The 15,541-nt window shown below is 31.2% G+C and overlaps 1 protein-coding gene across 1 annotated transcript; it reads right to left on the minus strand.

Moving 5' to 3' along the window:
* Positions 1-2,637: 2,637 nt before the first annotated feature.
* Positions 2,638-13,942, minus strand: LOC115880258. The gene is made up of 2 exons (XM_030897438.1): positions 13,140-13,942; positions 2,638-3,438 (listed from the first exon to the last, which is right to left on the minus strand). The coding sequence occupies exons 1-2, from the start codon at positions 13,921-13,923 to the stop codon at positions 2,783-2,785; spliced, it is 1,440 nt and encodes a 479-aa protein (XP_030753298.1). The 5' UTR covers positions 13,924-13,942; the 3' UTR covers positions 2,638-2,782.
* Between the last annotated feature and the right edge of the window lie 1,599 nt (positions 13,943-15,541).

Here is a 15,541-nt window from a genome sequence, read left to right on the forward strand (position 1 = left end):
CTATCACAGTTGGATTAGAGTATCACAGTTGGTGGTATATATTAATATCTTTCATAAAGTTCAAAATATTTTTATTTTTTTCTTCTTCAGTTAAATTTTCAACGAATTTCACCACGTGTATGGAATCTACTTCTTTCTACCGTATATTGAGGACATTCACATATAATGTGAGTTACATTTGAGGCATTTCTCTTTTAAGCAGATATGCATGCTTCGTATATCCAATACGAAGACGATGCATTCTGGATTCATCCGCCCGTCCTAGTGCAAGACGTAAGGATGGGGTTGACGGGTCGCGTAATTACTATCTGTACTATTGTGCTATTGTGTAGAGACAACCTATCGCCGGTAGACTTTGTAATGGAGGACTACGCGTTTTTAAATATTTAAAACTATTCTAATGTACAGCGCAAGCAAGCTCTACATCTCAGTATTGGTAGTAAATGTGTAATTAGCCGTTTTTAAAAGCTTCTATACATACTATATTTGTTTTTTCCGCACGCGCTGCTCTGTTTACTGTTTACTTTCCATTAGGCAACATAACCTCTTAAATATTTTTAGAGTATTATTATCAGTATGGATAAATATCCAGATAATATTAAAGAAATCATAGATTCCGAGGATATAATGCAAAACTTTCAGCAGATGACAGAAAAGGCATAGCTAAATTAACTATGGGAGAGAATATTGATACATACAGTATTTTTCGAGAACATGATGGAAACTTCTTCTCCTGACAATGAAATGTCAAGTTTCAGTCAAGACAACGCCAAATTTCACCTTGGAATAGATGAAGTTCCATCATCAAACGCTATTCCCTTACAGACATCTTCCTTGACTGAAACGCAGGGGATCGATACCAAACGAGAAATGGCTATGCAAACATTGAGCGCTAATCTCTTGAATATAGTTCAAATAATGAAAAACGAAAACAGACCGGAAGCAACGAATATGATAATACTTTTAAATAACTGATTAGAGAGGATTAAAAGACCTGCCGAGGTCATGAATATATTTGCAAAAATGAAGAACATTCGTAGACCGAAGACAATAAAAGTGCAACCTACGTCATTAAGCCGAAGAGCTGAAAGGCCTGGATTGACATATGGGTCTAGAAGAATACAAGCTGGAAGGCCTGCCAAGAATGAAAGAACTATTAGAAAACGTAAACATGGAAGATCATTAGCAGATGCTGTATCTGCAAATAGAAATAATGCAAAATCACATTAATATTATTATTTTCTTTTATACACTCGCCTTTTATATAGACTTTTCTTGTTAATAATAAGGTGCAAAATAAAAATGTTAAACTGTTTTAAAACTAGTTTTTACACTAACAATTTATTGGTCAACTAGGGTGTACCAGCGACTTCGTTCGCGTCGAATTAATCATTTGTAATGGTGATGAAAAAGCAAAGCAAGAATCTCCATTAACATACAAACTAGATACAATTTTCTCACATTTATGTCAGCATGAGAAAAAACAATATGGCGATATTATTATATAACTTGGTAATATTTGAGGGGTAGTTTCATCTCGTTGGAATTTGACTTTCGAAAAATCCGTTTGCCAAAAATAAGCTTTTTACGTCAAGCAGTTTAAGCAGAATCGTGGTTAAGAAATTACCTAACTTTTTGGAACACCCTGTATGATTTTATAAAAAATTTCAAAATATGTAAAAAAAAACAAATAAATTATGCTTGTCTAAAGACTAATCGTTTTTTAAATAACAAATATTGCAATATTTGAGGGGCCTTTTCAACCTCTTGGAATTTGAGATTCGAGAAACCCCTCCTTATCGAACCTCTACACTCCAGAGTGATCCGTTTGCCAAAAATCAGCTTTAGACGTCAAGCAGTTTAAGTAGAATTGTGATTACTCAGTGGTCATATTTTATGAAATACCCTGTATAAATTTATAAAAAATCTTAAAATATGTACAACAACAAAATAAAATATACGTGTTTAAGAGTTTTTCCGAAAAACTCACCGGCTTTTAAATAAAAAATATTTTAATATTTGAGGGATAGTTTCACGCCCATAGAATTCGAGTTTCGAAAAATCCCTTCTTATCGAATCTCTACACCCTAAAGTCTATCTGTTTTCCATAAATCAGCTTTTTACGTCAAACGCTTTAAGCAGGATCGTGATTAATCAATGACCAGATTTTTCGAAACACCCTGTATACATTTTTAAAAAATCTTAAAATATGTAAAAAAACAAAATCAAATATACGTGTTTAAGCGTTTTTTCGGAAACTTGACGTTTTAAAACACATTTATTAACAGACTTTATTATTTTTTTGTACTCACATATATTACTAAAGTTTTAAAGTTACATTATCAAACAGGGTGAGTCTTAAAAAAGTGCAAATATTTTTAGGGGTACTATATTTTAGCCCCAGAAACAATTTATTGACGCACAGATTATGAGGGTTTTTTTGCGAAATTTTATTTTTCTCGAAAAATACGAATTTTTTGAAAATTTTTTTGGAATGCTTTTATTTTTTCGTTAAAAACATAATTTCAACATAGACAGTAGATTAAATTTACAAGAAAAAAAAACAGAAAAGATCCAGTATCCTTAATTTAAGCACAATTTTTTTTTGGAAATTTTCAAAGTAAAATAACTCGTTTATTTAGGACTTATTTGAAAAACGGTAAAGAGAAAATATGTTTTTTTTATCGAGATCTACCAGCCCTGAAAATATTTGCACTTATTTAAGACTCACCCTGTATATTATTTAGTTACTATATTCATCCATTATGCTACGTTCTAAAAATTATTCTCTCTTTACTTCTTCATTTTCGTTCTCTTCCTCTCCCGATTCGATTTCTATTTCTTCACCACTGACCTCATCCATACTGCAATAAACCCCATAAGCAATATCCTCACTGTTTCCGTCTCCTCCAAAGCAAATTTCTTCGCTCTCCTCACTTTCCTCACCTTGAGGAAACGAAATACTAGCCGAACTGGTGGTGTTATTCAGTTCTATGCTTTGATCTGTATTACAGCTGATCCTGGATGATGCGGTAGATTTATTGGACGAGAATGCACTGGGCGAACAGGAATAGTAGCTGACGTTGACAGTTTGCGAGTGAAGTTTCCTTGACGGTTTATTCGATGGTGTAGGTTCAGCTTCTATATTTTCCTCTGTGTTGCAACATGCGCACTTACTAAACGTCTCTATATCTTCGCATAATACAAGATTTTTATCATCTGGATCCAGTTGTCTACCGCACATTTTTTCGGGTGCTTTGAAATGCTTGTAGCACCATGTCATTACGCACATTAATAACAAGACTTTGGATATTATCGTTATTGCAAATATTGCTATCAATATGGTTGTTATTCGAACTCTCTTTTTGTTTACTGAGTTCCAGTCCCCCTGTTCGATGTTACACAGGTGACGTTGGGACACATTTGGTTCATACATACCTACGTAAATAAAAAAATTAATATAACAATAGCTTATACAGGGTTGTTCACCACATACGACACGGAGTATTGTAAATAAACGATTAGATTATTACAAATTGTAAGTTTTGGGTTCGTTGAAGGACTAATAGAGCTACAATTTAAAAATATTTTTAGAAGATACAGAGTGTCCCAAATAGGTAAAAAATATTATAGTTATATCTTTTTAAATGGAACACCCTGTATATTATTCTCTTTTTAGATTCTACGATTGAAATAAAGGTAAATTTGATTAAGGTTTATCACACCTAAACCTTACCGTTTTTGAAATATTTTCAATTTTATGAAATTGCAGTAAAAAATTTAAGGCTTTATTTCTCCAAGGGTATCAAAGTTTTTAATACTAAATATTTACTGAAGATTATTTATTGATCAGATATTGTGTTGCAATAATAAAAATTTTACTACCTTATACAGAGTGTCCAAAAATTTATATTAAATAATTACTAGCTCTAAACGGCAATAACTTGTTTAATTTAAATAGAACACCCTATATATTTTACGTGAATCAGATGCACAATGTAATTGTCTATCAAATTGTATTGTTCCATTTTTTACCCACATCTTCAAGTTTTCATAGAAAATGCATTTTCTTATAATTTAGACCTGATTTATCGCTATACCTATGGAATATTGACATTTTAGCTTATTTTTAAAGATATAACAAATTTTCAAAGGGTACAGATACTAATATTGTCGATATATCTAGTTCGCTTATTTAATTAAAAAATATAAAAAAAACTGTTTAAATATTTTTTGTTAAAGACGACCAATTAATATGATCCCAGTATTCAAACTACATTATTTGACTGTTTACGTTGTAGTAATAATTGCTCCAAATACTAAAAAACTGAATTTTGTGTGTGTATTAGACAGTGTGGTAAAAAGCAACACCTTATAGATTTTACTTCATTTATTAACGAATGCTTATTTATAAAAACACAGACATTCATTTTTATAACTTATTATTATATTGATTTCTGAGCCAAATCCACATTTATTTAGAATAATTTTTAATTAAATCGATTTATAAGTATGTAATTAACTAATTTTTGGTGTTTTTGGTAGGAAATAATAATTGGTATACTCTTTTATAAATATTTAAATAGTTTATTTTGTATGCCAATGGGCTTGCAATATTTACCACCTGTACATTTTGTACATATTATGGTGCTATAAAAAAATCTGAAATATCAATATTCCATGGGTATAGTGATAAATGAGGCCTAAATTATAAAAAAAAATGCATTTTCTACGAAAACTTGAAGAGATGGGTAAAAAATGGTATAATAAAATTTGATAGACAATTACATTGTGCATCTGATTTACGTAAAATATATAGGGTGTTCCATTTAAATTAAACAAGTTATTGCCGTTTAAAGCTAGTAATTATTTAATATAAATTTTTGGATACTCTGTATAAGGTAGTAAATTTTTTATTATTGCAACACAATATCTGATCAATAAATAATCTTCAATAAATATTTGATATTAAAAACTTTGATACCCTGGGAGAAATAAAGCCTTAAAATTTTTACTGCAATTTCATAAAATTGAAAATATTTCAAAAACGGTAAGGTTTAGGTGTGATAAACCTATCAAATTTACCTTTAATTCAATCGTAGAATCCAAAAATAGAATAATATACAGGGTGTTCCATTTAAAATAATATAACTATAACATTTTTTACTTATTTGGGACACTCTGTATCTTGTAAAAATATTTTTAAATTGTAGCTCTAATTGACCTTCAACGAACCCAGAACTTACAATTTGTGAAAATCTAATCGTTTAGCTACAATACTCCGTGTCGTATGTGGTGAACAACCCTGTATATAGAAAATTCGTGAGTATTGTGAAGTCTCAAAAAAGCAATTAATTATATTTTATAAGACGTTTTGCGACTTTATCATCGCTCCATTAGGCCTAGACATTTAGTATTTAAAATGTTTAGTGTCTGAAGAAAGATAATAAAGTCGCGAAACGTCGTATAAATATAATTGCTTTCTTGGGCCTTTCCAACATCTACTGGGAGGAATACAATATTCATAGCAAAATAGGTCATGTTTTTATAGTTCATATTATTTTCAGAGAAGAGTAATTCTTTCGAACATTTTTATAAACTTTAAAAATGGCTCCGTAAAAGTAAGGTAATTTATCCAAATTATATGGTATATTGCTTTTGGTAATAATTTCATTTGTAAATAGATATATCGAATTCATTATTCTAGGTGGTATTTTTGAGTTCCTGTAGCCCCAATTATGGCTATAAATCTTTTTTTCTTTTAAGTACACATTGCCTCAGTATTCGTCACCCCTTAAATGCAATTGTCCCAGTTTTCGTCATATTTAAATGAAATACTGTATTTATAGTAAACATGAAATCAATATGAACAATTGTTATTTTCAAGACTTTTTTACTCTAGTATATTTTTCGTGCACCCAGCTCTTACATTTCATGGACTAGATCATGCCCTCTTGAGAATATTGTTGAAGGTTTGTTTTCTGATTGTCTGTTAGTTGTTTGTGCCTTCAAAATTTTATTTTGACTTGCATCAGTTTCGTTTTAAGTTAAATATTAGTTTTTCTTCTTTAAGTTAAATCTCCTTTTTCGAAGGTTTCAATAATTATTTAAGTTCCGGAAAGATATAATGAGAGGCATGAAATTTATCTGTTATCCGTATATTATTATCAATTAAGATGTTTCCATCTGGTAGGCTTAAAACGGATTGGTGTCCCATTTTCATCGCGATTGGATAAACCATTATTAACAGATTCAATAGTTTTAAGCGTGTTATTTGCGGAGTATTTAAGTTTTTTTAACATGTCGTCACCCTAGAATAAGATTGTTCTATAGACCATTTTGATGAAACTGAGAAAACAAAGTTTAAAGTTTAAACTGGATATCCGTGAACACTATTTACCAAAATGATTCTATTAAACATATAAATTAAAGGTAATATAAAAACCTATCAAACATATGTATTTATTTTATTTTAGAAGCTTTATTTAAAAGATATTAGTGATTTTAGATTTGGATATAGAACAAATGTGTCTATTAGCTGTGAATTGAGCCAATTTTAGGGATATAGAACAAAATAAGGGGATATAAAATAAAATAATACTCATTTTAAGCTGATTTATTTGTATTTCAAAATATTATTTCAACACAAAATAACTGAAATTAGCGATGGGAACTATCGAATGAATTAGACTATCGAATGGTTACTGAATGACTGATTTCAACTATCGAATGGTTTTATTCGAATAAAATCATTCATTCATTTGTATACTAAAGCATATGTGACAACCTCGCCGTGCGACTAAATGGTTATCGTTCAGCCACGACTATCGAATGCTTTTGATAAATGAAAAATGAAATTTAGTATTCGTTTGATTTTTGTGCATTATTAGTTCTTCAAATTTTTATAACTTCACCTTATAAATACTGTGCTATTTTTGCGTTTATTAAAATATTTAAAATACTAAAATAGTAGTTTTTTTAATTGACGATTGTGTGCGTGTGCAGGTGTCAAAATTTTTCCGAAAATTTGTGTGATTTTCCGTAGCCCGATCTTTCAATTATTTTATTTTATATGGTATATATGGTCTATTTTTAATGGGAAATTTTGAGAAGTAGCAATTTTAAGAGAAATGAGATGAACTTGAAGTTTTACACGTGCCAATTTAAAAAAGTTAACGATGTTTGTATTTTGTTTATGCTAATTCTCTTACATGTAGTTTTTGCGAAGAAATATTTCATTTTTATTTTTAAAGTAAATGCCAGTAAAAGTAAATATTATTTTTAAATAATAATATAAAGTACCTAATATAAATAATTTTGATTTCTAATTTTTCATTTATATTTTCCTTCCATTACACTGCATGCTTAGAAAATTAATAAATGTTTATATTTCATGATTTTAAAGTTTGTTGTTAATATAACAAATTAGTTTTGTAATTATTATTATTTAATAAACCAACGATGCCAAAAAATTTAAAGACTATATTATTTTTAAATAGGATCTAATATAAATAATTTTGACATCTAATTTGTTGTTTATATTTTGCTACTACGTAAAAAAATGTTTATATTAAATTATTTTAAATTTTGTTGTTAATAGGTATAACAAATTATTACTGTTATTATTATTTTTATTAAACCAGTCTTTGTTTAAAAACATTAAAAATCATTTTCCTACATCCAAAATATTTTATTATCTAACCTAGTTCTATTGTTAGGTTAACAACAGAATATTAATAAAAAAAATGCAAAATATATAGACATACTATCCCTAACTAACTAAAGCCAAACAATAATATTCTTTGCTAATATCAACTAATACCAATATATGGCAACAGCGCCCTTCATAATGTATTTTCTGTGTAAATACTAGCACCTCAATAAAAAAAATAATGTGTCCTTATCTTTATATGACTCCGCAAAATATCAAAGATTCCGGCTTCTTTCTAGCATTGACACCGACCGCTGTCGGGTTTCTCGGAAAGAAACCTACGTCGCCGGGCGACAACTAAAATCCAGTTAATATTTTATTATAATCGATCCTGACGAATAAATGAATTTTATAAATGAATGGTTTTTGCTGCCGAATTACTAGAATACAATATTTCAAGGCAGATGACGCATCGATTCGATAATTTTTATTCGAATAGTTTTCAACGAATGTTTTTTTACTAGCTATCGAATTATTCGAATGAATTGCAACTATCGAATGTTTCGATAGTATTCATTCGATAGTTCCCACTACTAACTGAAATGGAGACATTAAGATATTAACTAAAAACAACATAAAAAAATAAAAACCTAAAATACAATAGTAGTAATTATTCGTCTGCATTGTTTATTAAAAACTATCATTTTGAGGGGGGGGCGAAGCTAATGTGGTTGTTAAGCAAGAAAAGTAATAATAAAATAATAACAGACTTACGAATATTCTACTATCGCAGTTACATATTATGTCTTTAGATCACTTTGTCAGATATCTATTCTATGAGACGTACGTCGTGACTCGTGACTGTGAACTGAGTCGTGCGAGCACGTCCACTAGTCGAGCCATCGCGACGCGCGACGACCCGCTCTGTGAAGTATTTTCTCGTTACCACAGGAATCACAATTACCTGTAACCTGTAATCGTCACGCTATAGCAAGTCACCGTTTATGCAAGTCACCGTTTATTTTCAAATCAGTCAGAGGTCGAGACTGTGATTATAGAATATCAGTGACAAAGTCACAGTTAGCAATATTTCACTCATCACTAATTAGTAGTATTCTTTCGTTCTGAACGAACTGAAAATTTTCACTTAAACTGATTTATTCCCTTTATGTGGTATAGGAAATAAATCAGTTTACGTGAAAATTTTCAGTTCGTTCAGAACGAAAGAATACTAATAACGGTTTATAAGATAGACCTTTGTGACAGACGGATGGACGGACGGATAGTGAAGTCTTAGTAATAGGGTTCCCTTTTTTACCCTTTGGGGGTACGGAACCCAAAAAAAAATAAAAAAAAAAAACGTATGTATTACATGATATATGTACAATAATAATAAATCGGTATATAAAATTTACTGTCCAACGTATTTCAACTTTAAACTCAAACAAAAGAAAATTCAAATAACAGCAAATAAATTTAATTATTTATAGATTAATTCGAAACGGCAATTTATATCAGCACTACACTCACAATCTGACGACGATTAGTTTTTATTAGACACGTTAAAAAACCTGCAAAACGAATAATCTGTCAATCATTATTTCTTCCCGATAGGCGACTCAACGACTGGCGAATTAGCTAAAACAATAACCGTACACAATATTACCAGATTTCCAATTGCCACTGCCTAATAGATTTTATGTGCCAAAATAATTTTACAGTCAAATAAAATATAAATGAAATCATTTGGAAACAAATAAAGATGACAGACAAGCAAATTTCTAATTTGCTGCATAATAGAAATCTTTCTAAAACACAGATATTTAAAATTGACCGTATAAAATAACATGGACTGTTTCTTACATAGTTCTGTAATAACATCGGAACTGGCAATACCGCATCAGCGGCATCGAGACATCGGGTGCATCCGTGCTGCGGTAACGCACTGCTTTTGCTTGTCCATATCCAAGAACAGTTAACCTAATAGGACTGCTCATTCAGCCAAAAGTGTCCGCCAGGTGCATGCGAAAACTACTCGCTTTGTGACGTCATTGTAGTCCTTGCCATGGTTATTAGTCCTTATACGGCAACCAATAATACACACACGTGCATTATTGGTTGCCGAATGCAAAACGTTCATTATATAGTTTATTTATTTAAACATCTTATATGTATGCAGTATAGAAAATTAACTGTATAAATCGTATTAAATACTCGGATAATGCATTTTTAATAACAGCAGTTCGCAGCATCACCTTTTGCAAACATTCTTTTTAGAGTACTTCCATATTTTGCTTTAAAATAATTAATAAACAAAATCGTGGGCACTTAGTATGCACTTTGTCACAATCCACAACACAAAATGAACATATTTATACACTATATAGCTCTAAAAACTTTAAAGACACCTTTTCACATTTAAAATTGACAACATAATTAACTCAAAATTCCTCAGCTGTTATTTTTATAAGTTTACCATAGGCAACTAATAATACACACTATCATGACAAGGCCACGAAGGCTTTGACAAGGACTACAATGACGTCACAACTGTCAGCTGAAGCGCGGGAAGAGGCTAACGTACGTCTTATGAGGATGAGCAATCCTATTAGTTTACCGTTCTTGGTCCATATCCATGTAATGTTAAGTTGCGGCCGTGCGTTCGATTTCGAATAATGGGATGCGTTTTTTAGGGAATAATGAGACGTTGAACAGGTGGCGTTTGTTTTGTATGATGTTTCCGGGTTTGCAACCGTAATAAACACAATACTAACTTACTATTTAGAAAAATAAAACAATGTAGGTCGCATTGTAGGATTTGTAGGTAGATATATAATGAAAATTGATCAGATAAATATATTTTTATCTTGCGTCTGTCTTGAATAAATGGAAGGGTAGGCAATGCTTTTTTGCCTATATGTAATGCACGCCACTGGTATGTAACTCATTTTACCCCAAAAGTGGATATACAACAACCTAATTCTAGGATGACGATATTATGTGATAATACCAGAAATCGTCACCCCCATGTCCCAGTATTCATCATCTCTAATTAACATATATTTTCTTTAAAATCCCGACACAAAATGGTATCACGGAGACTGGTACGCGTATTCTTACTGCTTAAAATAACACCATTAAAGATAAGTTTTAGACAAACTAACAAAACTAGTAATTTATACGCAAATATACTTTTTACTTCCATGTACATTAACCGTCATATGTATTATTAGGACACCACCACTTTTAGACCTAGTAATCGGCAAACGAAAATAAACTAAAAATATTCTTTAAATCTTGTACAATCGTTAAAGACAGCAAGTATAATATCCATACAGGTGATTTCATATAAAACATGCATAATTCAACATAATTTTGTACGTTTACTGATCTATCTTAACAGTTTGGATGTCTTAACATACACGTTAAAGAACTTTCACAGAACCAACATTGTCCCAATCACGTACCAAAAAGTAATGCAAAAACGAATTATGACAGCTATTACAAAATGCACTTGTTGCGAAATTGATTGTTGATTTTGATTTATTATTGTGCTCTATAAAAATTCCTTAATTTTTAACAAAAACTGGGACGTAACAAAGAAAGTGACGAACACTGGTACAGTGCCGATTACTGGTACACTACCTTAGTTCGTTAAAGTCTCGGTTAAAGTGGAAATGTTTTATAACCTTCTCATATACACACAACCAAACTTATATGGAATCATCTATTATTTTTCATAATTTTTGAGATGTATGAAAATTTTCTTTTTATGAATAAAACTCAATTCTTACCAATGACTTTTAATGAAAAATAATCCTTATAGAAATAAAAAAACATAGTCAGTTCCCAAAATAAACAAAATGGTATTTTTTTGGTTTCTGAAACAAAATTAAGATTTAAATTTTTAATGGCCAAAAAGCATAAATAAAAAGAAAATTGATAATTTTAATATTCCTTATTGCCACCTCTAGCCCTTATGCAAGCTTCTATCCGCGCTGGCATACTTCCTATTAAATTATCCACGTTGTCTTGGAGTATGTTTTCCCATTATGCTAATGCTGCATCAATAAGCTGTGCGGGATTTCCTGGATTGTTTCGACGAGCTCTAACCCTTCTTTTGAGCTAGTCCCACAAGTATTCGATAGGGTTTATATCTGGTAAATAGATAGGCCAGTCCAAAACTATGACATCTTCCGTTTCAATACATTCTTTAGTCACTCTGCTGGTATGGGGAGGTGCACTATCGTGCATGAAGTTAAAATTATCCCCATTGGTTCTAGCACCAAATAAACATATCTCCGACCCGTTAAAATTTGTTGAAGTGGTAACAATGGAGTTTTTGCTCCTAGTATAATACCTCCCCAGAACATTACAGTTCCCCCTTTATATCTTGGTACAGATTTGGCAGCCTGAAGTCTCGCTCGTCATCCTGGAGCTCTAAGAACCCGAATTCTCGATGGTTATCTGATCTTAGGCCAATTCTGGTCTCATCCGAAATAAGAACATTTTACCAATTCTCAGTTATCCAGTTTTGATGTTGAAGGCATAATTTAGCCGGTCAATTTTATTTTGCCGAGATAACTGTGGGATCCGTAACTCTCTCCTACTGTAAAACCCTCGTGCACGAAGCCTTTTTCTTATAGTTTCAACTGAAATGTTTACACTTGTAGCTGCCAGAAATTGTCTTTGTAGCTCTGGATGAGAAACATTGGGATTTATTCTAGCAGTTTAGCACACAAGGCGGTCTTGTTGTTCAGTTGTGACTCTTTGACGACTTTGTATGGACCTATCCTTGTGTGTTCCTAATTCCAAGTATCTTGCATATGTTTTCGATACAACACCCTGGGTAACACCTACTATCTCTGCTACGTCTCTCTGGAGCATTCCTTGTTCGGTGAAAGTAATAATTCTTCCCCTCTGTATATCTGTTAATCCAACATAAGGCATTTTTTATTTTTTTTTGGATTGAATAAAAATTACCGGACAATCGTGATTTTACTACTGAATACAAAATTCAAAAGAAAATAATTTGCAGCAGTCGTTTATTCTTTATTATCATGTTTATTTACAACAAAAAGCCTTATCTTAAAGTTGTATACCAATTTTTATCCTTGCAAGAAATTTAGTCAGAAATAAAGAATGATTCCATATAAGTTTGGTTGTGTGTAATATTTTCTTTGCAATTGTGAATAATTTTAAAATAGTGGATAATAAGTAAAACAGAAGCATACATTAAACCTAAAAGACGACGACAACAATAATTAAGAAAAGAATGAATTCGATTCGCGTAGATCTCTTATATGAGCAAACAAAATGACTGAAAAAAAAGTGTATAATAAAACTTAGTGCGCAATCCGCATTTATTTTCATTTAACATTACTACTAAAAATGGTTACATTTTGATCAAAAAAGGAAAAAGCAAAATTCGTGTATCTGGAGAGTTTACTAAATATCTTATTAAAGAATAATACTACGTTTTAAATACCTTCATCGCTAGTATCAGTAGTCCATCCATCACGACATACACAATCTCCATTTTCTGTAACACTTCCATAATGACAAATGGCATTTACTATCGTCATTTGATTTCCTAGTAATGATCTGGTAGTGCCTATTTCTTCTAAATCATTTTTCGAAATAGAATTATTTAAATCTATGCATTCGTTACTATAAGGAGAATACGCTTTTTCGGGAAATTCTCCATTAGATTTTGAGATGCACATTGGTACTTTCTGACAAAGATTATAATCCGAGCTGAAATAGCTAGCCCCTCCCGAATATTTTATTAAGCAGTCTACAGGATTGCAGTTTTGTTTATAATCCAAGTCAAACGTGAAACAAGTCTCTTTATGTGTGGATGCGCAATCTTTTCTAGTATCAAACGAGATATCTGTAGTGATTTCCTTTTTCTTAAACTGATTACGGTAGGTGATTAATACAGTGCATACCCCTCTTCTATTATATAAATATATGTTCGGGTATAATAAGGTTAAATTTTTAGTATAACCGGACGATAAAGTTCCCATATCACCTCCGATTAGAGTCATAGAGCTGCAGTCTGTCTCTCCAGAGCTCATTGTTTCACAACATTGGGCCATACTGACGGACAGTTCTAAATCGTCTTGGCAAATGTTTTTCACTGTTGCAAAAAATACCATAACAATATCGTCTTCTTCTATTGGAGCTGTTCCACTATCCAAAACTGATATCTCGGAATTTGTTGATAAAAAACATGCAAAAATATTTAAAATAAGGATGTAAAACTTCATAATATGATAAGTCTATCAATGTTTGATAGTTCAGTTTCAAATTGACAAACATGTCAAATATATGTAAATACAGGGTGTTTTTACAAGTCAAAAATAGGTCGCTTGTAAAGTTAGAAAATATTTATAATATAATTTACGTAGGAGTGGGTGTGGGGTTTGTTCTTACCCTTTCTGGACTTCTTGATTTTTGTGAAAGTAAAATGATAAAGCGCTTAGCAAAATATACGCACTCGAAATCTCATTTAAATCGGAATATCGGTTCTTAAAATATCCTAAAAAATGTGTTTATTTTTGAAGTGAAACTTCTTTAAGCGCGATGGGAGAAAAAATTCAAAGCCGTAGAATACGACATGACCTTGATGATGATGCGCATTACAGCGTTTTCACATGGAGCGGAGCGCCCGCGACTTCGATCAAGTACCATGAGTTTATATCACAGAACACACTAAAGAAGAACGCTAACTCTCATGCATTTTTTAGTTTCAAAACGGTTTCAAATTTGTAAAGAAATCTGTAATCTGTATATTGAAGTGGCGCCATCTAGCCACCCAGGAAAGTAACAAATGTGGCGGCAAATTTAAATAGATGCAATTTATTTTTAAGCAAGACGTATTGACTTGTTCGCCAGTTAGAGCCAATCAGATTTCTAAAAATAATGTGTAGTCATCTGATTGGTCCTAAGTTGGCAAACAAGTCAAATGGTAAAAAACAAGGATTTATATATAAAGGTTAAACCAGGTTAAACTATTGTAAAGTGTTAAATGGTTTGCTTATATCATTTTATGTGCATAAAAACCTACAATAAATAATTTATTTTAATTTACAGAAAATTATACCATGAAACATTTTACAGACAAATAAAACAACAGATTTAAAAGTATAATATTTATTATAGTACCAGATTTAAGAACACATAACAAATATCGTTGGAATACAAGAGAAAGTGACGTCCATTAGAAACAATGTTTTATTTACGTGTATTTTTTACATTATGGACTTGAACAATTGTGTAATATCACATTGTGGAATTTATGTACAAAAATATGGAGTTGATCAATATTTTTTTGTAAAAATATATGGCGTTGTAAATATTACATTGTTAAAAAATAAAATTCACAAACATTTGGACTTGGTTAGGTTACCTCACCTCACTTTCTCGGATTATTAAATAAAATTGTTAGATAAATCAAAGACCTTTAACTTAAACCTTACCTTTAATAAAGATCTTAAAAATCAAACACAAAACAAAGTTCAAAAAAATTCAAAAATACAAAATCACGATTGTAAAATAAAGATTGCAAAAAACACAGCCAAACAACCAGAAAACAGCGAAACGCACATCTCCGTTCAATTGCAAAACACAACTGAAGACAGCTGAAGAGGAAGGAGGAAGCCGGAAACGGAAAACTGATTTGACATACAGAACAATGACAGAACATAATTAATAGGCCTATTTAGGCAACTATAAAAACAATTTTGTACGCAATTGTTAGGCAACTAGAAAAATTAAAATAAAAATACGCCATCTAGCGCCCCAGGAAATTACTACCCCAAAAAAAGATCGTTCAAGGTCGTATATCTCAGTTGACTGGCCCTGGTTTATATGAACGATTTAGCG

Source organism: Sitophilus oryzae, unplaced genomic scaffold (assembly GCF_002938485.1).
Source record: "Sitophilus oryzae breed Bouriz unplaced genomic scaffold, Soryzae_2.0 scaffold_1620_pilon_pilon, whole genome shotgun sequence".
In the NCBI taxonomy this organism is placed as follows: domain Eukaryota; kingdom Metazoa; phylum Arthropoda; class Insecta; order Coleoptera; family Curculionidae; genus Sitophilus; species Sitophilus oryzae.